Source organism: Vitis vinifera, chromosome 11, assembly GCF_030704535.1.
Source record: "Vitis vinifera cultivar Pinot Noir 40024 chromosome 11, ASM3070453v1".
NCBI lineage: Eukaryota > Viridiplantae > Streptophyta > Magnoliopsida > Vitales > Vitaceae > Vitis > Vitis vinifera.
This window is the reverse complement of record NC_081815.1, coordinates 18,023,590-18,050,581: the sequence shown is the minus strand read 5'-3', so window position 1 is coordinate 18,050,581 and position 26,992 is coordinate 18,023,590. Positions and strand designations below refer to the sequence as shown.

The 26,992-nt window shown below is 31.2% G+C and overlaps 1 protein-coding gene across 4 annotated transcripts; it reads right to left on the bottom strand.

The window, feature by feature from the left end:
- Positions 1–3,797: 3,797 nt before the first annotated feature.
- On the bottom strand, positions 3,798–9,784 carry LOC100266749 (nucleotide-sugar uncharacterized transporter 2). Of its 4 annotated transcripts, none has more exons than XR_002031158.2 (8): positions 9,385–9,765; positions 8,121–8,272; positions 7,789–7,997; positions 7,616–7,709; positions 5,929–6,095; positions 5,682–5,852; positions 4,468–4,825; positions 3,798–4,089 (listed from the first exon to the last, which is right to left on the bottom strand). XR_002031158.2 is itself a non-coding variant. In XM_002265725.4 (7 exons), exons 1-7 carry the CDS (start codon positions 9,473–9,475, stop codon positions 4,543–4,545), a joined length of 1,167 nt encoding a protein of 388 aa, XP_002265761.1. In that variant the 5' UTR covers positions 9,476–9,784; the 3' UTR covers positions 4,206–4,542. The 4 variants fall into 4 exon arrangements, 2 of the variants coding, with proteins under 2 accessions (XP_002265761.1, XP_010656872.1); XR_009466912.1 differs by lacking the exon at positions 9,385–9,765 and adding an exon at positions 9,176–9,322; XM_002265725.4 differs by lacking the exon at positions 3,798–4,089 and having other exon boundaries at positions 4,206–4,825; positions 9,385–9,784.
- Positions 9,785–26,992: the final 17,208 nt, after the last annotated feature.

Here is a 26,992-nt window from a genome sequence, read left to right as displayed (position 1 = left end):
GAGACCTAGGTAGCCATGTTGATTAATATGAGAGGTAAAGCATTGTCATAGGGGTTGAGAATGGAGGGACATATTGTAGGAGAAAAGGATGTGTTTGAAAAGGTGGGAAAGAGAGATTGATTTTGTGTGGTTTCAACCATTTGAGAAATTTCGCCTATGAAAGCTTAGAAATGCTTTTATACCATAAAGCAAATACAATAAGATGAAGAAATTATGAAATGGTCTCTAGCATCTATTGATGAAGTTTTTGTATGATATATACTTATCTTAGTATGTAGGCAAACTAAAACTACCAAAAATAAGAATAGGAAATTGTTAGCCCAAGGGTTCTCTTAAGTAAGTTTTGATGATAACAAATCATGGTTAGTTCACTAACGGGTTCAAAATCGAGATGAGTTTCAGGTGCTAATTGAGAATTTCAAATGGAAAATCAAAATGATTATCAAAGAACTAAAAAGGTGCATGAAAATCTTTCAAGCTTAGGAATCCTTGTAAATTGTCGACTTAGGTACTCTTAGGGTGTCAAATTCAATTCATTTATGTTTTTCATAACTCGGTTTTAAGCCTTAAAAAGTATATTTTTATAAACTTGAGTTTTTACTTCAAAACCTTAGGCAAAAACCTTGCAACTAAGTTTTATAAAGGTGTTTTAAGTTGTTGCCTAAGTGTTAGAAAGAATCGGATTGAAAAAAGATAGGTTTTCAGGTGAAAATTGGCTAAGCTTAACTAGTTAAGTTGATTGGGAACTGGTCAAATCGGTTACCCTTTCCCTATCAAGGGGTGCACCAACCTTTTTTCTTTTCCAAAAAGGTTGTTTTCCCAGTCAAAAGGAACCCTTTCTCGGTCGAGAGACTCCTCTTCCCAATCAAGGTCCAATCAAGTCCTTAATGGTCACCTATAGTGCATTTAATACCTAACGGTTAGTCAACCGAACAAGTCGGAGTTCGATTGAGAAAGGCCAATGGGAGTGAGTCCTTTTTGGTGCTCAATGCTAGAAATCTATAAATTGAGAGTTCCAATTCATTAATGAGACAAAAAAAACACTTGTTATTAACTCCTTACCTACATGTTTCTTACATTTAAATCTCTCATTTCTCTTTTGGTGCATTAAACTTTCATTTGCAAATCATCCTAGTGCACCCTTGTCGCTCATCCTAGATTCCATTATACTTGTTCATTAAGTATGCTAGGCCGAATGTTCTTTCATTCACATTTATTGAAGAAAGAATTTGAGTGTTAAGTGCTTCAAGTTGAGGTATACTTGAAGAGAACTTGTAGTACCCATTAGGTTTGAAATCTAAGTGAAGGATTGGAAGCATGATTAAAGTTAGTGGAACCCTCACTCGAGAAGAGCTTGAGGAGAGTGGACGTAGACAAGATTGACCGAACCACTATAAAATAAATTTTTGCTTTCTTTATTCTCTTATCTTTTTACTTTCCTTGCTATATCATTGTTTGTTAAGAGAATTTCTGAAATTTTTTTGAAAAACCTAATTCACCCCTCTCTCTTGGTTCTTTAATCAAAATTAATCTTGTTTCACATAAATGAACTAAAATAAAGGATATACACACTATAAAAAAATAAGAAAAGGAAACTAACTAAAATAAAGAATATACTAATTACAATCCTATGAGTTTCATATTTGATTGACTTTCCTTATTATTTTAAAGATGGGCAGTAGTTTGTCAAGTTATATAGAGATAAGATTTTAAAGGAATAACTTATTGAGAAATTAGTACTTCAACATTTATCATACAAGTACAATTGATAAAAACATTATTAGTTTAAAGAGATTTTAGTATATTCACTTTTGAACATAGTCTCTAAATTATAACAATTAAAAGAGGTCATTTAAGGCCAATTTAAAAATATAAGACAGAAACCTTTTAATTAAGGATGAAAATAAGACTAATTTTTTTTAGTATTTACCCATAATATGATAAGTTTGAAATAAAAATAAATGGGTTAAGATAAAATTTGAAAATTTTCTTTTGAAAGTAGAGTCAAATTTGAAAATGTGCATAATTTGTTTCCCTATTTGCATATTTGTAAGTTTTTACATTTGTTTGCTTTCGGGCCTGTATCTCTCCACATGCGAGTATGATGTCACATATGAGGAAGGATGTTAAGAGTATGATATGCATATTGAACCCAAATCCTACTAGCCTAAACTTTTAGGAAAATTAGTAGTTCAACATGTTAAAAAGCATAATATACATGGTTGGGCCTAAATCTTGTAAGCTTAAACTTTTAATAAAATTGGTGGTTAAACATGGTATCATAGCTTGTATTGGTAGGAGGTTTCGTCTTTGAGTTGTCTTTCCGCAATTTGTATATTTGTAAATCCAAAAAGGGTTATTTGCACATTTGGATTTGTTTGCCTACAGGCTTGTTCATATTTCTCCCCTGTTTGTGTCTATCATGTCTATCTCTCTCCCCCGTTTGTTTGTCTCTCCACGGCCAAGCATGATGTGCATATTAAACCCAAATTTTGTTAGCTTAAGCTTTTTAAGTAAATTCAAATCTTGCAAGCTTAAGGTTTTAGGAAAATTGGTGTTCAACAAATATTACCTTCCCAATGCGGTTGAGCTCCAACTCTTGCATTTCCTCGAGACCTAGCTCCAACTCTTGGATTTCCTCTGAAAACACCAACATATCCTCTTTTACTTTCTACTGTACCAAGTAGCTATGTGGAGCTGATATCAAGTCTGAACTAGTTACGTGACTCATATCAAATTGTGACCTTGTCTATCTCTCTATCGTGTCTATTTATCTCTCCACTTACAAATTCTCTCTCCTATCTATCCATCTTCATGCGAGTTCTGTTCCTTGTCTATTTATCTCTCCACATGCGGGTAGGAGGCCACATGTGGAGGAAGGGTGTTAAAGAGCATGATATACATTAAACCTAAATCTTACAAGTTTAAGCTTTTAAGAAAATTGATATTTTGACAAATATTACCTTTCCTGTGCGATTGAGCTTTGACTCTTGCATTTCCTTGGGACCTCTACTTTCTACTCATGCCAAGCAACTACGTGAGACTGACATCAAATTGTGAGCCTAATCAAAATGCATCCTAACAAATTCCGCACCACCGTTGTCATCAGATTTCTCACATATTTGCAGAGGAAATGAGTTAAAAAGCAAGATTTGAAAGTGGTTCATGCTTGTTTTATTTCTCCAAAACTAAGTTCATAGGATATGCATAGTACATTTTTTTTTCACTTGAATCCACCAATGCTCTCACGTAGTCTTATTTTTCACTTGAATCCGCCAGCTCTCTCGCATGGTCTTAGCTGGATATTTTAATATTTTATTTTTTTGTACAGTGAAAGTTAGAAATTTCTCTTATACATTTCGAGTGTAATGTTGAAATTTTAATCTTGACTCATAATATATAATATAATATAATATAATTCGATGAAAATTTATGTTAATTTGATTTTTTTTAAAATTTTTCACTTTTTGACATGTATAAATAAAAAATTATTTTTTATAAAAATAAATTATAAAAATTATAATATTTATTTATAAATACAATTTAAATTAAAAAAAATTGGAAAAAAATAATGGTCAACACAATTAACCTCCAAGCAACAAAACGATTGCTTATATTAAAGTTGTTTTTCTAATATTAAAATTTGGAAAAAAAATGTTAAAAAAAAAACCTATTTTCCAAATTCTCAAAATAAAATTTTATTTTTAAAAACACTTGAGAACTATTTTGATTAAAACAACCCTCTCAAACTAGTTTGATAAGTACCAAAGACATCTGAAATCTTAACAGACTTGGGATGAAAAACTAACGAGCAATAGAGATATAATCTTATTTACAGAACTCCCAGCCAGCAAAATTGGATGAGATTGTTACAGCAGAAGCTCTGATTTTGATTTCATCTGCCATGTCTCCTAATGAAACTTTCTCATATAAGCTAACAGGAACTGTTAAATCAAAGCAAATAAATCACTCTACTGATATTCGAGTTTTATTTACCAGTGTGAGGTCCTCCATGCTGTTTTCCCATTGCCGTTAGCCGGGAAATCCACCATTGTTGTGTCCTAAGTTTCATCAACAGGCTCCTGGTTTCTGAAATATCAGGCACATTAGTAAAGATAGGAGGCAAAGGAACACCTTATTCCAGTTGGGTATTTCAGTAGAAGAGATTTTGATCGAGAATGGAATCCTTACCATAAACGGAAAGATAAGCTAAAATGAATTTGTATTCCTATAAATGGACTCAAAATTGTTTAATATATAGACACACTGCTTGAATCTCTGGCAAATCTACAGATACAAGCCTGCCACACAGGTTTTGCCATATATAGACAAGTAACACTAGATTTTCAAAGTTCACGATGATCTGGGAAAGGATATCAAACAATATGACATCCATAGGAATCCCATTCTAGACAGTGAGATACTACAAGAAAATGTAAGAGAAAAATAAATAAAATGAAACAATACCCATGTTAGTAAAAGGATTGCCATCTCGTGTCACCCAACTTTTTTTTTCTCTCCAGGTTAGATGTGTGTCTTCTGTTAGACCGTTTCCATGTTGTCCCCATCATGGGTGTCGCCGTTTTCTTTGCTCAACTTGGATTTTGATAACGTGAAGGAATTTTGTCTGGGAGATGTTTTGTTTGGTAACTGCTGCGGTTTGAGCAAATTGAGATACGTGTAGACTGACATTCCAGCAAGGGCTGTGGTTGCTCCACAGATACTAATTGTGCCTGGGTTAGAACCAAAGAGAAAGAAACCACCTAGAAGAATGACACATGTTTTGAACTGCCCGAGAACAACATGTGTTGTGGCAGAAGTTGCCCTGTGAAATATAAGAGAAAGAGAGATGAGAAGCAGAAAATGAGAACCAAGCCAATAGGTGGCAAACACAGAACTCTTGTCCAAATAAATGTCAAGAAAATAAAGTTTTTCACCTTAAGTACATGAAATTTGATGCATTTATCTCACTAACAAGGGAGTTAAAATGAATATAAAGGAAGGATAAACAATCATAACTAATTGTTTTTTGATAAAATGGAACATTACAAACATAAGCAGAAAACATAAGACCGAGTTCTGCTATTTCTTGTTTGTAAACAAAAATGCAGCTGATTGAAAAATGAAGCTGTCATAGGAACATGTTATTCCCATCTGGAATGGTAGCGAAACCAGTCACCCGGGCAAATTAATTCAATTAATGGGGTCAAACCTTCTATCTTCCACATATAGATGATTTGAGCGATACCCTAAACTACTCCTGGTCTCATAGGAAACCAGGAAAAGGAAAAAACCAGAAAAGAAAAAGAATGCAAAGATGAAATCTCCAGTCTTGGCATTACCAAGCTTTCAAAAACCTTAGATCTCAGTACTGCATAGAACATTTATTTGGCTAAAATACTTGGTAACCGACTGAAGAACAGAAGAAACAAATCAGCTATTTCTTCTGTCTTAATTTTATCCTGTTATTTAGGTCTGGTGTCTTGCCATATCATCACTCTAAAGTAAATTTTACAATACAAGGCCACATCAAAGGTTGATTGTCATAGGTCTCTAACCCTTAACTCCACAGTCCACATATCCTAACATGGAAGAGCCTAAGCAATGGATATACTCTTTCATATTTTTATGAAAAGAAGAGAAGGAAAGAAAAAGAAAACCATGAAACAGACATCACTTACCCAAGTGCTAAAGCACCTGACCACTGAAGCAAGAAGCCAAGGACAGCTGACATGAGAATTGCCAATGTGTTATTCAAGTTCCAACCAAAAGAGAGGATGCCTGGGGGATCAAGCCAAGGCATCAACGTCACAAGGAAAAACAAAGTGATCGGCGTGGTCTTCCACATTAGCCTGCTCAAAAATTAACAACATTGGTAAAATGATGGGCTGAAAAAGGAGGAGAAATTCATAAGATCATGTCACGTACGCCAGGGCAGTCCAGTTCTCCTGCTGTTGCAAATTGGACCACAGGATCTTGTTGACTGCACTTGGTATTATCCATGCCAATGCTATACAAGCACCAAAGAAGTGGAATTGCAGATCGGTGACCGTGGCCACAGCAACACCAATGGATACAACAGTAAGTGCAAGCACCTGAATGAACGAAGCCCCAAACAAAGGGAGAAGCAAGAACATTTCATTATTATAAAGAAATAATGCTTTTTAAAACATTGAATTTGAGGAGGATAGTCACTTGTGAGTTATAAATTCTCCATACTTTTCCCCTGTGTTATTTTGATGAGTAAATTCTTTTTCTTTTTATTTGGAATATAAATGGGAATCTCCACATCCCCACCCAAACCTCTTGCAACCCAAGCCAGGCCTCTTAGGCTTGTTCCAAGTGACACATATTGAAATGAAAATTCTAGAATCAATGCATCCAGACTTCCAAAAACACCCTTCATCTTCTAAACTTAGTCTATTAAGGATCAAAATGAGAAGAATGATCAGTCAAAGTTAAGAAATAAGCATGGTAAAGGACTACAATGATAAAATGATGTGGAATATTTTATTTCACCTTTTTTAATGGAATTTTTTTTCTTTTTTCTTTCTTTTTTTTTTTTTCCTTTTTCCTTTTTTCTCTTTCATGTTACATAGAATAGACCCTAAAGCCTTTCCTATCCTCACCCATTTGCTACATGATTCAGACTGCAGGGCTAGTGTGAGAGTAAGCCTTCAAATAGATGTTCCTGTCCAATCATGGTTTTTGATGAAAGACTGCAAAGCAAGAACCATCTACTTAATGGCATGTACATGCCCCACATGTGAGCATTTGTTGCTTAAGCATTGCTTCATTTCTGAGGCTCAACTACCATATACTCCTATCTAGCAACTATACCATCCATATCCAAATTTTATTGCCCCCAGGACAATGTCGCTAAAACAAGTTAGAAAATCCTAGCACTCAGACACCAGTTTCCTATTTGGAAGCTGAAACCAATATTGGATGGATTTAGAACTATACATGACAATAGCTGAAAAAAATATCAAGAGTCAGAATGGTGAAACTATAATGGACTTGAATCAGGGTGCGGTAGTTTTTAGGGGTCCCCTATCTATCCACAGTGCCACTTGTATGAAAACCTCGGACTTGATCGAGATGCCCAGAATATACTGTGATGCCTTTTCCTGCCATATAATTACAGGAAAAGCGTTTTCAAATATAGTTTTCAGAATCCAGGATCTTAAATTAAATTATTGGCCTGAAAAATATTTGCACACAAACTCTGGATGTCAGTACATGAGTGATTCAGTGCTATCTCCCAAGATGTCAGTACTTGTGCGGTTCACTGATGTCCTAAATCCAATTTTTTAGATATTATTAAGAACTCTACAGAAATTATTTCTCTCCAAGCAATGCCTTTTGGCCAAACAAATCTATTAGGCAAGACACATAGTTTTAGGTTCATAGTTGGACTTATACCCACAAACTATTTCTCAAAGATTCAAATAGCATGAATATAACTTTCTATTTCATAGTTTTAGGTACATTATATTTCTCCTGTTAAATATAAATTTCTATTTTAGCATGAATATATATCGAACCTGCAATACATTTTTATGAACATGTACAAGTGGAAGTTGATATAATAAATTAGTTAGGGAGCAGTTACCTTCTGGCAAGAAACTCTCTTCGCAAACAAAATGAATTCTGCTAGTACGATTGTCGGTGTTACAGCTATCTTAGCCATCTGATAAAAACCCACACTGAAAATATAGATATTAAAACTTTAAGAATGTAAATTGGGAATTTATCATTGCAGCAAACAGGGATGCCACATCTCACCTATTATACTTTAAGCTAACATTAGCAAGGCCGTTAGAGAGAGACATTACGATGCCAAGAGACAGTAAGGAAGAGAAAGGAGTCGACTTTGAGGGAGGAGCCGCAGGTAGCATAGACAAAGCATTGAGAATAGCCATTAACAGCCAGCTCAAAGTATAATGAATGAAAGTGAGAAAAATGGGATAATTGAATCCGACTCTACCAAGCACCTAAGAAAAAAAAAGAAGGAAACAAAACAAAGCAAAAACAGTTATATAGAAGCCCATTATTCAATAGCTGCAAGGCGGTAAATAATCAGATTCTATTGAAAGAAAATTTATATACATACGAACCAATTTGTTCATCAAGATAATACCAACAGAAACCAAGAAATTGAATGTAAGAGCAACACTGGGGCCACATATGCGTTGCTGCTGACGCTTTGCACCTTCAGATGACCGCAACTCATTAAACAGAGAAGCCCGCAGCTCTTCCATAGCTTTTCCTGGACCAATGGGAGAAAATGAAGACAAATCAACAAACACAGAAGCAAACAATTGGAAGAAACGGTCATTCTAGTTTACACATTTGTACTTGGAAAATACACACAAAGACAAACATATAAATACATATACAGACAGACAACTAAATACATGTACAGGCAGACATCATTTACATATTCAAGCTACGATATTCTGCTCAAAATCTTAATCATTCAAAATCCTAAGAAATAATCCACTAGCAATCCTCCTATTACTTCTTAGATGGACACTGCCCTGATCATTTCAAGCCATAAAACTCACATCAGGCAGATAATCATTTTCCAATACATTAAATGGTTGAATGGACAATTGAAACTCAAAGCCAACTACTGTACAAAACCTTAATTTAGTACTCAAATAACTAAGGCTGCTTGGAACTGTTAAGAGAGGAAAAAAAATAGATATTCTAATCCAATTGACAAAATGGACCAATGAGTAACAAAGAATGAAAATCCAATGGTACGACTTTCATACAGTTTTCCATATGATAACCAAACAAGAGCCCAATCAAAAACCACTTCACGAAATCTAAAAGAAAATTATTTAACAAAACCAAAAAAAAAAATAAAAACAAAACAAAACAAAACTGATAACATTAAAATTCCTTGAATATGATCACAAAATAGTAGCAGATGCGCCTGCAAGGAAGAGAAAGATCAGCTAGGAAACATGCATGCTTTGTTTGGTTGCTAAGAAAATAAAATAAACGAAATTAGAAAGCTCCACTCAACAGCTAATTCAATTTTACCACAAAAAAGCAAGAAGAAAAACAAAACCCATACATTTCTTTTTCTCTCTTATTTTCTCACTAAACAATCAAAACATAGAGCAGCAACAGGAATTTCCTATCAAAACCGTTCCATTACCCATAATCCTTAAATTCCCGAACCAGATCAAAGACCCAGAAAAACCCATGTCACAAATCAGAGAAAGGAACTACTATTGCCCGACCCATGAAGCTGCATTGCAAGATCACAAACCCCAAAAACCCTAACTAACCCAAAAAAAAAAAAAAAAACCCACAAAATCAAAACAAGAAAACAAAAAACAAAAAAGGAAAGTGGACAACACTTACCCTTTTCACCAGCATCACTGTCCTTGCGCTTGAGAATCTTCCTCACATCTTTCCTAATCAAGAAATTCAGCATTTTTCTGCTGCACAGCATCCCTCAATTGCAACAAGCTTCCGGAACCCAGCTCCCAAAAATTGCTCAAGAAATGAGAAACTGGATTTGAACTCTTTCTGGCCCAAAAAAAGGAGTGATGACGGTGGGGCTTGATAAGAATAGAGTAGAATGTAGGCTAGTAGAGCTGCGCTGATAGCGGAAAATGGAAGTTTGTGAGGGGAAAGGAAGTGGTGGGGACGGAGAAAATTGAGGAAATCACGGATACAACACGCCGACAGTTCGAATCGGATAATCAAAATACATCTAAAATTGTAGAGAATTAAAAAAAAAAAAACTTTTATTTGGGAATTGATGTCATTTTCTTGGCATGGAAAACGGAAAATCTGTAAAATCAAAATTTTCCCTTTTGAAAATTTTAAAACAAAATTAATAGTATTTATTATGAATTAAAAATCTGAAATTTTTTTCTTAATAAAGATTATTAAATGGAAAATAAGGCATGAGAGTTGTTTTCTAATTTCAATGTTTTAAAATTTAAAATTTAAAATTAAATATGCTAGAAAAAAATTAAATAAATATTTTTCAGTATCCCTCATGTGGGATTGTTCCATGAGGATATTAAATTTATTTTTTTAATACTTTATTTTTTTAATTTTAATTGAATGATAAATAAATAAATAAATAAAAAGATAAAATGGGCCCCACTATACATGCCATTGGACCGCTGTGGCCTGCAAATGAGCGTATGACACAATATGAATATTTTGGCTTTTCCTTGTGAAAATGACACCAATTTTTTTTTTTTTTTTTTAAGTTAGTGTGAATTTTTCTCAAAATTATCCTTGAAAATTTCCAGATTAAATCCTAGAATTTTAATCTCAAATATTTTAATTTTTTAAATGCATTACCAAAAAAAATAAGGTTATAAAATGACTATTGGGAGTCACTTTTACCGTTACAAAGCCCACATCAATCAACTTCAATGGTGTAAGTTTCTATTTCTATTTTAATTTTTTTTTTAACTTTTTCCTGAAAATAAGATTAGCTCATACGAAAAAGGAAAAAAAAATCCAAAAAAACCGTGGTTTATTTTTTATGGTAGTTGAAGTCTTGAAGATAACTTTTAACTTTAATTTTAAAAACAGAAACGAGAAATAGAAGGGCCCGTTTTTCCATCTTTTTTTTAAACTTGTTTTTAAAAATTATTTTTTATTTTTAAAAATTATATTTTATTTTTTAATGTAAAAATAATTTAAACAACTTTTATAAAACATAGCCAAGGACTTATATTTTGTTTTTGTTTTTAAAAACCAATAAAAGTAACTCTTACTTATTTTTAAATTTTTTTTATTTTACTTTATTTTTAAAATTTAAAAAAAAAAACAATTGTGAATAAGTTATTAGAAATTTTTAAAAATAATTTTTTATTTTTAAAAACTAAAAATTATTTTTAAATCACATGGCCAAACTGGCTCAAAATATCTACATTTCTTATGTGATTGATCCTATATTTAGAAACTATATAGTAAAAATATGTGTATTAGAAACTAAAGCAAATTTTAGCAATTTCAAAATTTGAAGCAAATAAAAATATGCTTCTAAAAATACATTTGGTAATATTTTTATTATAAATATTTTTAGTGAAAATATATTTATCTAAAAACATTTTTAAGAGAATTATCTATTAAATGTATTTTCAAAAAAGTATTTCTAATAATTTTTCTATCATATAAATAATTTTTTAAAATTTTAAAAGTGTTTCATGAATATTATCAAATATCTATTTTTTTTTAAAAAAAAAACACTTTTTAAACCAAAAACACGTTTCTATAATCACTACAAACATATTTTAAAACATAAAAGGTTCATTATCATGCTAACTATTAATGTTTTTAATTATCGTCTCATAATTATCATTATCATTTTTATTATATTAATTTATTTATCTTACACATGTATTTTCATTTTTTTTTGGATAATATAGAATTAAACCATCATCTTTTGGTACAATAAAATTTAAAGAAAAAAGAAAGAAAATGACATAATGGAACAATTCGAAGAAAAAAAACAGGGGGGTAAAGTGGACAAATTTTCTATTAACAACCCAACAAAATCTCAATCTTAGTCTATCTTTTTGGAAAATCAATGTGATAGAGATAATGAAAAGAATTGGGATGGTAATAAAATAAGGGGGTAGGGCAATGTTGATGCTTGCAAGCTAAGCTTCTGAGTTGTTAAAAAAAATCATCGAGGCTCATTGAAAAGTAGCAAAATTTACCTTTCCCAAACCACTTTTCACTGGTATGGTTGGTCATCACTATGGTATGGGATACCATTTAAGTATTTGAATGGGATGATTCATGGATGTAATTTTTAATCTCAACCAATTTGAAATTTACCCAAATAACTTTCCAATTTGCAGCTCATTTTCAATTTTGTATGCATATCCAAATTGGTGATGTATCCTCTACAAGAAAAACATTATGTCACCACTCTAATTCCTCAAATAGTGTGCTCCATAGAATCTTGATTAATTGCATGGTAGCTAGCTGATGCTTACTCCCCAACTACCATTAAATTTTGGCTTTGTGTAAACCATACCAAATTGAGAATTTTCCTTCACTTCTACTCCTTTTATTCTGTTTTTTGATAATAAAATTAATGATCAATTCTTAAACCAAACTAGCCAAGCTTGTAGATAAGATTCCACCATAAGTGGTGAAAAAAACAGTCCATTTAGGTGGAATGTGTAGATTAAAAAATGTTTGATTTGAACTTAAAACGGGTATTTTCATTTTTCTTGTATGTTTTTCTTTCTTACATTTTCTCCCAAATTTCTGGAACCAAATATAATCATAAGAAATTTTTTGGATTAATTAAATTATTTGATTTGTTAATTAGCAAAAAAACAATAGCAACATTAATTAACATATGATTCATGATCTAGGATTGTTTCTGTTCTAAGTATGGTGATTAATGTAGGTAAAATTATGCAGGTTTTTTCCAAATATATGCAAGAAAGCAGTAGAAAAAGAAATAGAGTGAAGATTAGGAAAGTAAGAAAAAACTAGCTAGCTGATGCATACTCCCCAACTACCATTAAATTTTGGCTTTGTGTAAACCATACCAAATTGAGAATTTTCCTTTACTTCTACTCTTTCTTTTATTCTGTTTTTTTTTATAATGAGATGAATTATCAATTGTTATACCAAACTAACTCAAGCTTGTAAATAAGATTCCACTATAAGTGACTAAAAAGTGGACCCATTTAGGTCTAATTTGTGGATTAGAAAAGGTTTGATTCTAAAAAGTGACTAAAAAATGGGTCATATTTATAAAATAGCAATTTGGATAGATTCAACCGAGCTTGTAATCAACCCGATCCCAACTTAAGAAACATTAATTCAATTTAATGTAGACTTCTAATTCAAGATACTTAACTCAATTTTATTTTTTAATGCTCAAGTTAAGCTCATATTAGTTAGGTTGATTCAATCAAAATACGGTTGTCTTGAACCTATTTATAATGATTTTTATTTTTTAATTTATTTATATATATTCACACTTTTAAGATGATAACCAAAATAGTAAAATGAAATATATGTGATATTATCACATTTTAACATTTTTTCATTAAAAATTTAAACAAAAATATAAAATTTCTATTATTGTTGAAAATAATATAAATTATTAAAATTATAGAAATATTAATGGAATTGAGGTTAGGCTCATTTATTGGAACCTTGGCACAAGCTCAACTTGAATTGAGTTAGGCTTGAAAAAATTTAAGTTCACCTTTCAAATCTACTTAAATGATGATGGCTTCTTTTAAGAGTATTGATTTATCTGCATTTATTGTTTTACTAAAAAATAAAGTGGGAAGCAATTTTTATTTAATTAAATTCTTTAAAATGTCAAAATTATTCTTAATTTAAAAACAAAAAAGGAAAAAACATTTTTAAGATCCACTTCACTATCCAAAAAGACTACTCCCACAATTTTTATCTAATTGTTGTAAAACAAGGACAAATATAATGCAAATCAAAGTAGTAGAGATAAAATATATCTTACTTTGATATATAATATGGAAGAAGGAATCAAATAAGAGAATTGAGAAAGTGAAAGAGAGAGAGTGAGAGAGAATGAGAGGAAGAGCTTTCTTTCTTTCTCGGGATGATTTTACATGGGAGGGTAAGAAGCCTTTTATAGGCTTCATAATATGAACTCCCATTACTCATCTTAAAGATGAGTAAATGGAGTTCATAATGACCATCAATGTGGTCATTCATTTCCCTTAATTTACAACACTCCCCCTTGGATGACCACCATATTAAAAGAATATGCCTCATTAAAACCTTGTTAGTAAAAAACCCTATAGGAAAAACCTAGCGAAGGAAAAAGAGTACAATATTCTTTTCTTGGTATATTAGGACTGCCTCGTTAAAAACCTTGCCAGTAAAACCCAGTAGGACAAAACCTGGACGAAGGAAAAAAGAGTACAATACACTAACACCCTTTTACAAGCATACTCCCCCTCATATCGATATCCTTGAGTTGACGCATTCCAATCTTGTGTATTAACTTCTTGAATGTTGAAGTTGGCAATGATTTTGTGAATAAATCTGCTAGATTATCACTTGAGCGTATTTGTTGCACATCAATTTCACCACTCTTCTGGAGTTCATGTGTATAAAAGAATTTTGGTGAAATGTGTTTAGTTCTATCTCCTTTAATATAACCCCCTGTTATTTGTGCAATGCATGCAACATTATCTTCAAATAATGTTGTTGGGTCATCTTTGATAGAGGAGAGTCCACATGATTCCCGAATATGTTGGATCATAGATCTTAGCCATATACATTCACGACTTGCTTCATGAATTGCCAGTATTTCTGAATGATTTGATGATGTGGCTACCATTGTTTGTTTGACAGATCTCCATGAAATAGCAGTACCATTGTAATTAAACACATACCCTGTTTGTGACCTGCCTTTATGTGGATCTGAAAGATAGCCTGCATCTGCATATCCAAGCAATTGTTGCTTTGATTCCCTTGAGTAAAATAAACCCATATCAGTAGTTCCGCGAAGATAACGCAATATATGTTTGATACCATTCCAATGTCTTCGAGTTGGAGAGGAACTGTATCTTGCTAATAAATTGACAGAAAAAGCAATGTCTGGACGTGTACAATTGGCAAGATACATAAGTGCACCAATAGCACTAAGATATGGTACTTCAGGACCAAGTAACTCTTCATCCTTTTCGCAAGGACGAAATGGGTCATTTTTCACATCAAGTGATCGGACAACCATTGGAGAACTTAAAGGATGCGCTTTATCCATATAAAAAGCTTCAAAACTTTCTTAATGTATGTTGATTGATGTACTAAAACTCCATTTGGAAAATGCTCGATCTGCAGGCCGAGACAAAATTTTGTTTTTCCAAGATCTTTCATCTCAAATTCCTTTTTCAAGTAATTTGTTGTTCTTGTGAGCTCTTCAGGAGTTCCAACAAGATTTAAGTCATCAACATACACTGCAATAATTGCAAATCCGGTTTCTGATTTCTTAATGAAAATGCATGGGCATATAGGGTTATTCACATACCCTTCTTTTAGCAAGTATTCGCTAAGGCGATTGTACCACATGCGTCCAGATTGCTTTAATCCATACAAGGATCGTTGTAACTTGATTGAGTACATGCTACGAGGCTTTGTATTATTTGCATCAGGCAATTTAAATCCTTCAGGGATTTTCATGTATATATCATTATCCATGGATCCGTATAAATATGCTGTAATAACATCCATGAGACGCATATCCAGTCCTTCTGAGACTGCCAAACTAATTAAGAAACGAAATGTGATTGCGTCCATGACGGGAGAATATGTTTCCTCATAGTCAACACCAGGTCTCTGCGAGAAACCTTGTGCCACTAATCGCGCTTTATATCTTATGATCTCATTATTCTCATTGCGCTTTCGTACAAATACCCATTTGTACCCAACAGGCTTTACATCTTCAGGTGTTTGGACTACAGGTCCAAAAACTTCTCGTTTTGTTAATGAGTTTAATTCTGCCTGTATAGCTTCTTTCCATTTTGGCCAATCATTTCTATGTCGACATTCTTCCACATTTCGTGGTTCGGGATCTTCATCATTTCTTATGATATCAAAGGCCACTTGGAAAGCAAAAATATTGTTAATAACAATATTATTTCGATCCCATTTTTCTCCCGTTTGTACATAACTTACTGAGATCTCACAATTTTCAGGTACCTGTGCCTCTTCAGGGGCTTCTCGTTCAATATGTGGATCTTCAGGGGTTTCTTGTTCAATATGTGCCTCTTCGGGGGCTTCTTGTTCAATATGTACCTCTTCAGGGGCTTTCTGCATTATTTGTGCCTCTTCTAGGGCTATAGATTTATCAATTTTAAACTGATCAGTCATTTTGATGGCCTCTTCTAGAGTGCTAAGTTTTTCTTGGGTTCTCCTCTTCCGGGGAGTTACATCCTTTGAGCCGACAGGTCTACCACGCTTCAGGCGTATCTTAGATTCATTTGTTAACTGTCCTACAGGGACATCAATCCGTGCTGGAGTATTTGCAGCCGGGATATGTGACTTTGTCACTTTCTTTGTATCAATGAATGCATCTGGTAATTGATTTGCAAGATTTTGCAAATGAATGATCCTTTGAACTTCTAGTTCACATTGATTTGTACGAGGATCAAGATGGGTCATAGTAGATGTCTTCCAACTAATTTCTCGTCGTTCTTCAGGAATCGACTTTTCTCTCCCTAATGATGGGAAAACACTCTCATTAAAATGACAATCCGCAAAGCGGGCTGTAAAAACATCGCCTGTCAAAGGTTCAAGATATCTTATGATAGATGGAGAATCAAAACCTACATAAACCCCAAGTCTTCGTTGGGGACCCATTTTAGTGCGTTGTGTAGGTGCAATTGGTACATATACTGCACAACCAAAGATTCGTAAGTGAGAGATATTTGGTTGTTTTCCAAGCACAAGTTGTGAAGGGGAGTATTCATGGTAAGTTGTAGGTCGGATACGGACTAAAGCTGCAGCATGCATAATAGCATGTCCCCAGGCGGAAGTAGGTAATTTGGTTTTCATTAGTAATGGTCGAGCTATTAATTGGAGACGTTTGATGAAGGATTCTGCTAAACCATTCTGGGTATGGGTATGAGCAACAGGATGCTCAATATTTATCCCTACTGACATGCAATAGTCAATGAATGTTTGAGAAGTAAATTCACCAGTATTATCAAGACGTATTGTCTTAATTGGATAATCTGGAAATTGTGCTCGTAATCTGATTATTTGTGCAAGGAGTCTAGCAAAGGCTACGTTACGTGTAGAAAGGAGACAAACATGTGACCACCTAGTAGAAGCATCTATTAAGATCATAAAATAACGGAATGGTCCACATGGTGGATGGATATGTCCACATATGTCCCCATGTATTCTTTCTAAAAAGATTGGTGACTCAGATATGACTTTAGTAAAAGATGGTCTGATTATCAATTTACCTTGTGAGCAGGCAGCACATGAGTATTCATTGGGCGAAAGAATCTTCTGGTTCTTTAGTGGATGCCCATGTGAGTGTTCGATTATTCGACGCATCATTGAAGACCCTGGGTGACCTAGCCTGTCATGCCAAAGGACAAAAACTTTTGGGTCGTTGAACTTCTGGTTCACGACAACATATGATTCAATAGGCTTTATAGTTGTATGATACAACCCAGAGGAAAAAGCCGGGAGTTTTTCCATTATAAGCTTCTGGCCAGATATAATGGAAGTAATATAAAGATATTCTACATTATCTTCATTCATAGTTTCAATATGATATCCATTTCTGCGGATATCTTTAAAACTGAGCAAATTTCTTCTGGATTTGCTAGAATATAACGCGTCATTTATATGGAATCTAGTTCCATTTGGCAATGTTATGTTTGCTCTTCCAGAGCCTTCAACTAAGTTTGTAGTACCAGATATGGTACTTACATTAGCTTTTATTAATGTCAATTCGAGGAAATATCTTTTATCTCGAAGAATTGTGTGCGTGGTCGCACAGTCTGCGAGACATACATCATCCTCATTCATCTTGAGACCAAATAACACATGGATTTCAGATATAACAAAAAAAAACAAGGCATAATGTAAATAACAAAGTAAATAAGATGTAAATATAAGACATAATAATATATTATTTTATATATCGAGTAACATTAATCAATGCTAATTTTTTCATCATTTATCAAATGGTCTGTTTTTTCATTGGGACCTCCAAAGAAATCAATGTCATAGTAGGTTAGGTCCAATCCATCACCATCGGTAAAGTTCATCTCTATCTCTTTTCCTTTAGCTTTTATTGATGCTTGGTAAAGGTCGACCAAATGTTTGGGCGTACGACAGGTACGCGACCAATGCCCCTTCATACCACATCTATAACAATTATTCTCATGGTTCTTAGGAGGTTTATCTTGTAAACGCTTCCCATTTTCTTGTATTGTCTCATTATTGTTCCACTTCTGGTGGTGCAATGAGGCTTTCATTTTCTGAGAATTATTACTATAAGAACCATGGTATCGGGGATTTCTTCCACGACCACGACCACGTCCTCGTCCTCGTCCACGTCCACGAGTTTGGGACGATATTGCATTCACTTCAGGGAATGGTTCAGATCCAGTTGGACGAGACTGGTGATTTCTCATCAAAAGCTCATTATTTTGTTCAGCAACAAGAAGACATGATATTAATTCAGAATATTTTGTAAATCTACGCTCTCGATATTGCTGCTGCAGGAGCACATTTGAGGCATGAAACGTAGTAAAAGTTTTCTCTAACATGTCTTCCTCTGTGATTTTTTCTCCACACAGCTTTAATTGAGAGCTGATTTTGAAAAGTGCAGAGTTGTATTCACTAACAGTTTTAAAATCTTGCAACCTTAGGTGCATCCAATCATATCGAGCTTTTGGGAGAATCACAGTTTTCTGGTGGTCATATCTTTCTTTCAAATTACTCCATAGAGTAAAAGGGTCCTTTACCGTAAGATACTCATTTTTTAAACCTTCATGGAGGTGATGGCGAAGGAAAATCAATGCTTTTGCGCGATCCTGCAGGGATGCTTGATTTCCTTGTTTGATCGTAGCTCCAAGGTTCATTGCATCAAGATGTAATTCAACATCAAGGATCCAAGATAGATAGTTCTTTCCCGAAATGTCAAGTGCCACAAATTCGAGTTTTGTGATATTCGACATTGTCAAATAACTTCATATATATGACAAAACAATATTATTAAAATCAGTTATAATAACTTGATAGCATTGGTATAACTTTGATTATAAACAAAATCAAATAATTTGTTTATAACTTTTAACAATATATAACAAAACAAATCAACAATAATATAAATATGTAAAATTTTATTCTATATAAATAACTTCAAGTTTAAGATACGAGAATTACCTTCAGAGCAATTCGTGCTGATAACGTGTTGTAAAACAAGGACAAATATAATGCAAATCAAAGTAGTAGAGATAAAATATATCTTACTTTGATATATAATATGGAAGAAGGAATCAAATAAGAGAATTGAGAAAGTGAAAGAGAGAGAGTGAGAGAGAATGAGAGGAAGAGCTTTCTTTCTTTCTCGGGATGATTTTACATGGGAGGGTAAGAAGCCTTTTATAGGCTTCATAATATGAACTCTCATTACTCATCTTAAAGATGAGTAAATGGAGTTCATAATGACCATCAATGTGGTCATTCATTTCCCTTAATTTACAACACTAATTAAATTCTTAAAAATATTAAAATTATCCTTAATTTTAATAAATAAATAAATAAATTTAATATCCACTTCACTATCCAAAGAGATTACCCCACAAATTTTATCTAATTAAATTATTTAAAATATCAAAATTCTCCTTAATTTTAATAAATAAAAAAAACATTTTTAAGATCCACTTCACTATCCAAAGTGACTACTCCCACAATTTTTATTTAATTAAATTCTTTAAAATATCAAAATTATCCTTAATTTTAATAAATAAAAGTAATATTTTAAAGATTTACTTCACTATCCAAAAAGACTACTCCACAATTTTTTATATAATTAAATTCTTAAAAATATCAAAATTATCTTTAATTTTAATTTTTTAAAAAAACATTTTAAGATCCACTTCACTATCAAAAAGACTACTCCCACAATTTTTATTTAATTAAATTCTTTAAAATATCAAAATTATCCTTAATTTTAACAAAAAAAAAATTTAATATCCACTTCACTATCCAAAAAGATTACTCCCACAATTTTTATTTAATTAAAATCTTTAAAATATCAAAATTATCCTTAATTTTAATAAATTTAAAAAAAAAACATTTTTAAGATCCACTTCACTATCCAAAAAGATTACTCCCACAATTTTTACTTAATTAAAATCTTTAAAATATCAAAATTATCCTTAATTTTAATAAATTAAAAAAAAAACATTTTTAAGATCCACTTCACTATCCAAAAAGACTACCTCACAGTTTTTATCTAATTAAATTCTTTAAAATATCAAAATTATCCTTAATTTTAATAAAAAGAAACATTTTTAAGATCCACTTCACTATCCAACTCCCACAATTTTTATTTAATAATATTCTTTAAAATATCAAAATTATCCTAAATTTTAATTAAAAAAAAAAACATTTTTAAGATCCCATGCTTCATGCATCAACTCATGTGGACTCACACTTGCCCTTGATATCTAACAGGACCACTCTTGGAAGAAAGCTCAGACAAGGAAGATTTTGAGATGATGATTCCAAAATTAGCTCTGGAACTTCCATTACATCAAAATTTCCATGCCAAAACTGCAACTAGGTCCTCCTCAAATTTGGAAGGTTCTCACCATACTTGCCTGTTTTCTATCACTTTTCGGTATCATTTTTGTCTCTAGCCATGTGATGTTGCTCCTCTATGTTCAGTACTTTCATTAGTAAAAGCTACAAACTAATTAGTGACGAACAACCTGGACCATTGATAATCGAATGTCCAAAAATTTTATTCATGGATTGTAATGGAAGTCATCAACAAGCACGTAACAATTAAGACCAACATATATAGATGGTACACCGAATGATGGTGGCTTTGAGCTTAAGGCAACGACTCCATTCCCAAGCAAAACTAGCATTGACCTACGTAAATATTTCAGGCTCTAGTTTAGTTCAGTTTCTAAATTACTAGCATTGTCTACTTTTTTGCTTCAGATCTCCATTCCCAACCAAAACTTCAGTTTTTTTTTTTTTTTCACCATCCAACCTTTCAGCTTCAGTATGTATATTTTTTTCACTTTGTCAACAATCTTTGTTTTGTTATCTTTCAGTTGTTCATCCTGTGATTTTGGGGGAAAAAAAAAACTTTTTCCACTAATGTTTTTGTCATTTCTTATTCAAATATTCAGCAAATTTTCTTTAAGCAGAAAGTTAAATTGCTCTATTTTCATGCTTTTGGCCTCATTATCATTTTCAATGGACACTCAATATTCCCTTTTCAATACAAGCCTTCATCATATTCAATTTCTCACCCTTCAATCGTTTTAGCTCATTGTTTGACCCTTTGATTCACTTTCTTGCAAACCCACTATTTCCTTTACTATTAGGTTCAAAATGGTGCTCTTTGTGTTGTTCATGTGTCGTTAAAAGATCAACTAATGGATGCTTTGCCAAAACCATTACATTGTAGTCACTTTTTTTTTTTTTCTCAAGATCAAGATTGGAATCTCCAATCGTAGCTCCACCTTTAGGGGGCATCTTAGAAAAAGTTAATGTTTATTATTAATATTTATCTATTATTAGTTTAAATTATAATAGAAGATAGAGTTTGAATTAAAGTAGAAAATAAACTCAAACACTTTTAAATTAGAATAAATGATAGAGTTTGAATTAGTATAGAAAATAGAGTCAAATATTATTTGTATATAATATTCATCCTTCATAAGGGTATACTATAATTTCTCAATCTTCTTCTTTCACTATATGAAGATGGCATTATTCTTGACGAGGTGACTCCATCTAGCTTATGTGTTGAAGACAACTATTTTCATGGTTTTTATATAGGTTGTCTTGATGGTCTACAATATTGAAGTTAATTTTGTTAAGGAACGTGATATGTATATATAAGCACAAATCCTGTAAGTATAAACTTTTAGAAAAATTGGTAGTTCAATATGGTATCAAAACTTGGTTTGGTGAAAGGTCTTAGGTTTGATCCTCCTCTTGTTTGTTTGCCTCATTTAAACCTTGTCTAACTTTAATTTAAGGTTATGTCATCCTAAGATGCTGCTAAATGGAAGGATTTTATTAACGTCCATAAATGATAAATCATGGATTTTATTAACGTCCATAAATGATAAATCATGGATTGAACCGTTGAATAAGAAAAAATTGGGTGTTATCATATAACTTTGTATCAACTAAGTTCATGAGTTGGAAACATTTGTCATAGGGTAAACCACCACTTCTTAAAGCCCCTGATTCTACCATAGAGTCTAATGATAGGCAATAACTTTCTCTCAAATACAACTTACAACTTTTATCATACCGTGCTTCTCAAAATCTCAAAAGATGCTGAGTTCAAATCTTGTGAGTTCAAGCTTTTAGGGAAATTGGTAGTTGAACATATTTATATGAACTTGTAAAGTCATTGATATATGCTCTTGGTATTGCGAGAATTGTTGTTTCTGTTGGAGAAAAGATGACTTGGTCATCGGGAAGAGTATGGTTTAGTAAAAAAAGGTAACATGTTGAGGAAGTTGGACTCCATGGGAGTTCTAAATATAATCACTCATCACTCATCACTCATCATTATCAATGTTGTTTGGGATCCTCATCCATTACTGTTGCTCTCGTTAAACTACAAATTTAATCCAAAAATCAAAGTCAATTCCCTTTACTTCTATAGTGGTTCACTAAATGAGAAAACAAGAGGTAAAATTTGAGTTCATGAGCTTTCAAAACAAACGTTTGATAATTATTTTAAAAAAACAAAAGGATAGAAAAATATATTTTACAACCAGCAAATACTTGTTTTTCCATTCTTAAAGTAAAAAAACATTCTATTCTTAAAATAAAAAAAAATGGTATTTTATAGAACATATTTTAGTTATTTTCAATTATTTTTTTAAAGAATGTATAAAAAAATGATGGGACAAGTACGAAGAACAGTTCTAAATAGAGATAAATATGAAGCATAATTTAAAATAAAACATTACTTATAAAATTTATTTATTTTTAAAAAAAATTGTAAATATAGAAAATAAGTTGTAAACATTCCAAGTTTTCAAATAGACTTTTTTTTTTTAGAAAAAAATTGCATAAAATTGTTTTTAAAAACTATTATTTTAACAGATTTCTAAAAAGTTACTAAGCAACCCTAAGGTTCTTGTGATATATTATATTACGTATAGTTAATTTTGGTTTTTCGGATTTCGGGACGATACTAAGGAAAAGAAAAGAAAAATGTAAAATAATAGTTTTTTTATATAAAAATAATTTATTAAAATTAAATGCATTTTTTATTTTTCACTTTCTTTTTTTTTTTTTTTTTCTTGTCATTTCTCTCAAAATTTCTCAAACCAAAAATAGTTATAAGAAATATGTCTAGGTTAATTAAACTATTTGATTTTGTATTACACACAAAAATCATCAAATTAACTAATCACGAGAAATAATACGATATAAATTTAAATAAATTAACAAATGATCATTTCCTAATTTTCAAATGATCATTTTATTAAAAATCTTAATAGAAAGACCTATTTTACGTAAAAGGTAAAGTTAATGTTATTTTTTGAGAAAAATGCTTGTTAGTTATATTGAGACAATGACGTAGAAGGTGATTTCATGACTTAGGCCTTGAACAATTTTTGTTAATTTAATTTAAGCTATTTAAAAATAATGGTGAAGTAAAAGCTTTAGGGAGATTCATCCTTTCCCCATTTAAATAAAATATCCAAACCTTTTTTTTAAAACCTAGTTGGTTAAGGTGAACATTGAAAAATGTTTGTTAAAAAGTGTCTCAAATTTTTAATTAGTACTCTCATTTCTTTTTATTAACGGAAGCTTTAATGCAAACAACATTAGATCCAGAACAAGATAAAACAATAACACATACGATACACAAGGTTTTAATGTGGTTCGACCAACCATACATACATCTATGGATAAGAGATAATATTTCCACTATACAATAAAGAATATTACAAAGAAGAGAACCACATACAATATCTCATGTTTCCTTACTTCTTATATTCATACTTACCACGAACCCCTTCACTTTATTGGGTATCTTCCGTTCTTTTTCTCATCTTTATTCACCTCATATAGTTTGTATTTCTTGTTTTTTCTCACATCTCTATCCACTTCATGTAACATTTACAAAGCCATTTTCATCTCATAACCTTTTCCTCGACCTAAAATATTTATAGATATATTTCTAATAACTTTCTTTATTGTATAAAGAAATATAATATTACTATAATATATCAACTTTGTAAATATTCTATATAATATTCTTTAAAAAAATGAATCTTTACTAATTAGAAATTTGAGACACTTCCCAAGTCCCTGTAAATGATACATAGTCTTGGGTTCGAATTCTGCCATTAATGATGATATATTGAATTTATTCGACTTTAGTTATTGCGGGACAGTGAGCATCTCGAGGTTTAAGTCCTCACGAAGAGTTTAAAAGGCTTAGCCATGAAAGGTTGCTCGGCTATCAAGACCCATTTATATTATTATTATTGTCTAAAAAATAAATCCTAAAAATAAGGAAACAAAAAACATCATCACATTGTGATGCGGTCAACATTTTTCACTTTCAAATAGAAAGCCATATTTATTCCTTTTTTTTCCCCACTATTTTTACTTTTTCTATAAGCTTGAAATGTGTTCACATCTCATAGTGGGAATAAAAGCATTATTCTTTCTATAAAAATAAATTAGAGCTACATGGATGGTTAGGAGGAAATCAGGAACAAGCATTTTTTTATCGGGCTATTACTTCCACATAGGTATTCTATATATTTTATTTTTGTTTTAGTATTGAGTCAACATCACATATACTAAAAACCCATTTGATAGTAATTTTAGAAAGTATTTTTAAATTTTTTAACACTTCAAAACTTCTATCATTCAAATATTAAAAAGATTAAAAATATTCTAATTTTCTAAAAATCAATTACAACTATATCCTTTTCAAATATTTTTGGGTTTATTGATGTGTCTAACACCTTCCCACTAAGTAAATCCTATATGGGAATCCATAATTGTTTTATGGACTTTATTTTTCTATTTTTTTAGAATAAATGAATAAATAAAATAAGAAACAATTTTAAATAAAATAATCAATAAAAAACAAATTTCAAAAAATAAACCACTAAAATTGGTTTGCAAACCAAAAGGATTCAATCCATAAAATGATGACTCCACAAATCGTGAGTCAATAAATCAGTTCATCAATGACTATGCTTACTTCTATAATTTCATCATTGAAAGACAAGATGTACATAAAAAGTGTTTGATTTTTATTTTTTCTAAATAATGAAAATATTAAAAAATAATCCACTCAACAAAATTCTTCAAAAATGGTATGGTTGGTCATCACTATGGTATGGGATACCATTTAAGTATTTGAATGGGATGATTCATGGATGTAATTTTTAATCTCAACCAATTTGAAATTTACCCAAATAACTTTCCAATTTGCAGCTCATTTTCAATTTTGTATGCATATCCAAATTGGTGATGTATCCTCTACAAGAAAAACATTATGTCACCACTCTAATTCCTCAAATAGTGTGCTCCATAGAATCTTGATTAATTGCATGGTAGCTAGCTGATGCTTACTCCCCAACTACCATTAAATTTTGGCTTTGTGTAAACCATACCAAATTGAGAATTTTCCTTCACTTCTACTCCTTTTATTCTGTTTTTTGATAATAAAATTAATGATCAATTCTTAAACCAAACTAGCCAAGCTTGTAGATAAGATTCCACCATAAGTGGTGAAAAAAACAGTCCATTTAGGTGGAATGTGTAGATTAAAAAATGTTTGATTTGAACTTAAAACGGGTATTTTCATTTTTCTTGTATGTTTTTCTTTCTTACATTTTCTCCCAAATTTCTGGAACCAAATATAATCATAAGAAATTTTTTGGATTAATTAAATTATTTGATTTGTTAATTAGCAAAAAAACAATAGCAACATTAATTAACATATGATTCATGATCTAGGATTGTTTCTGTTCTAAGTATGGTGATTAATGTAGGTAAAATTATGCAGGTTTTTTCCAAATATATGCAAGAAAGCAGTAGAAAAAGAAATAGAGTGAAGATTAGGAAAGTAAGAAAAAACCAATTAATTTTTTTTTTATTTTAAATTATTGGTCATGTTTTATCCTTTATATTGAATAACCAATATTTTTCAAAATCGACAAATCATTAAATTGAAAAAGTTATCAATTCACAGTTTAATTGTCATAACAATCAACCACGGTCCAACTAGTAAGGTTATAAATATATAATTGATATATTATTAAAATTAAAAATGGTTATAAAAATTTTAAGTATATATATAAAGAAAATAAAAATCAATAATATTTATTTTTTTATTTTTAATATCATCAAATAAATATATAGATATATTAATATTTTAACATTTTATTAAATAAAACATATATAATATTTAAATGTGAAGATATTTATTAAAATTTAATTAATTTTACCTATATATTAAAATTTATATGGCTATTATTTTATTATTTTAAAAAATATTATATTATTTTAGTTCTATTATTTACACTTTCATTATTATAAAAATTTTGAAAAGAATTATGTTGTATTATTTTTTGGTTTGCAATACTAAATACAAGTTAAAAAGTAGCCCAGTGGAATTGCAAACATTGCAAGAAGCATGAGGTCCAACAGATAGTTGGGCTTCTAAGATTGAGGCCCATTAAGGCTGGCCCGTTTTGACAAAAATTAAAGGGGATCCAAGGTAGAACCAGCAAACTGGTTCATCGAGTCGATGGTTCAACCACCGGTTTGTCAATTCAATGACGGTTTGATAACTATCCTGGCTTAGATGGTGACCCGGATCAGACTCTGCCTATCTATGAAAGAAAATGGTGAAAATTGCAGATGAATGAATATTAAGGATATCATTGCTCTTCAATAAGAATTTTGAGTAGTAGTGTTAAGACTATATGGTGTTTTTTTTTTCTAGAAAACATTGCAAACGATTTTTTAATACTATAAATAATTTTTTATATTTTTAAAAGTATTTCTTAAAATTTGTCAAATACTTAACTTTTTTTTTTTAAAAAAAAACATTTTTTAAATTAAAAACACTTTTTAGAATCATTGTTAAATTACCTCTTGACCCAACATGTTTAAGACTAAATTAACTTATTTATTTAAAATTAAATTTTAAATAAATCAAATGTATGTTAAATATGTTATAAGTTAGCTTTAGGTTAAC

Excerpts from the sequence above, each read along its gene's own strand:
- LOC100266749 (XM_002265725.4), bottom strand. The coding sequence starts at position 9,475 with ATGCTGTGCAGCAGAAAAATGCTGAATTTCTTGATTAGGAAAGATGTG. Across the intron at positions 8,273-9,384 it reads CAGTGATGCTGGTGAAAAGG|GAAAAGCTATGGAAGAGCTG; the intron begins GTAAGTGTTGTC and ends CCATTGGTCCAG. Across the intron at positions 4,826-5,681 it reads TCAGGTGCTTTAGCACTTGG|GGCAACTTCTGCCACAACAC; the intron begins GTAAGTGATGTC and ends TATATTTCACAG.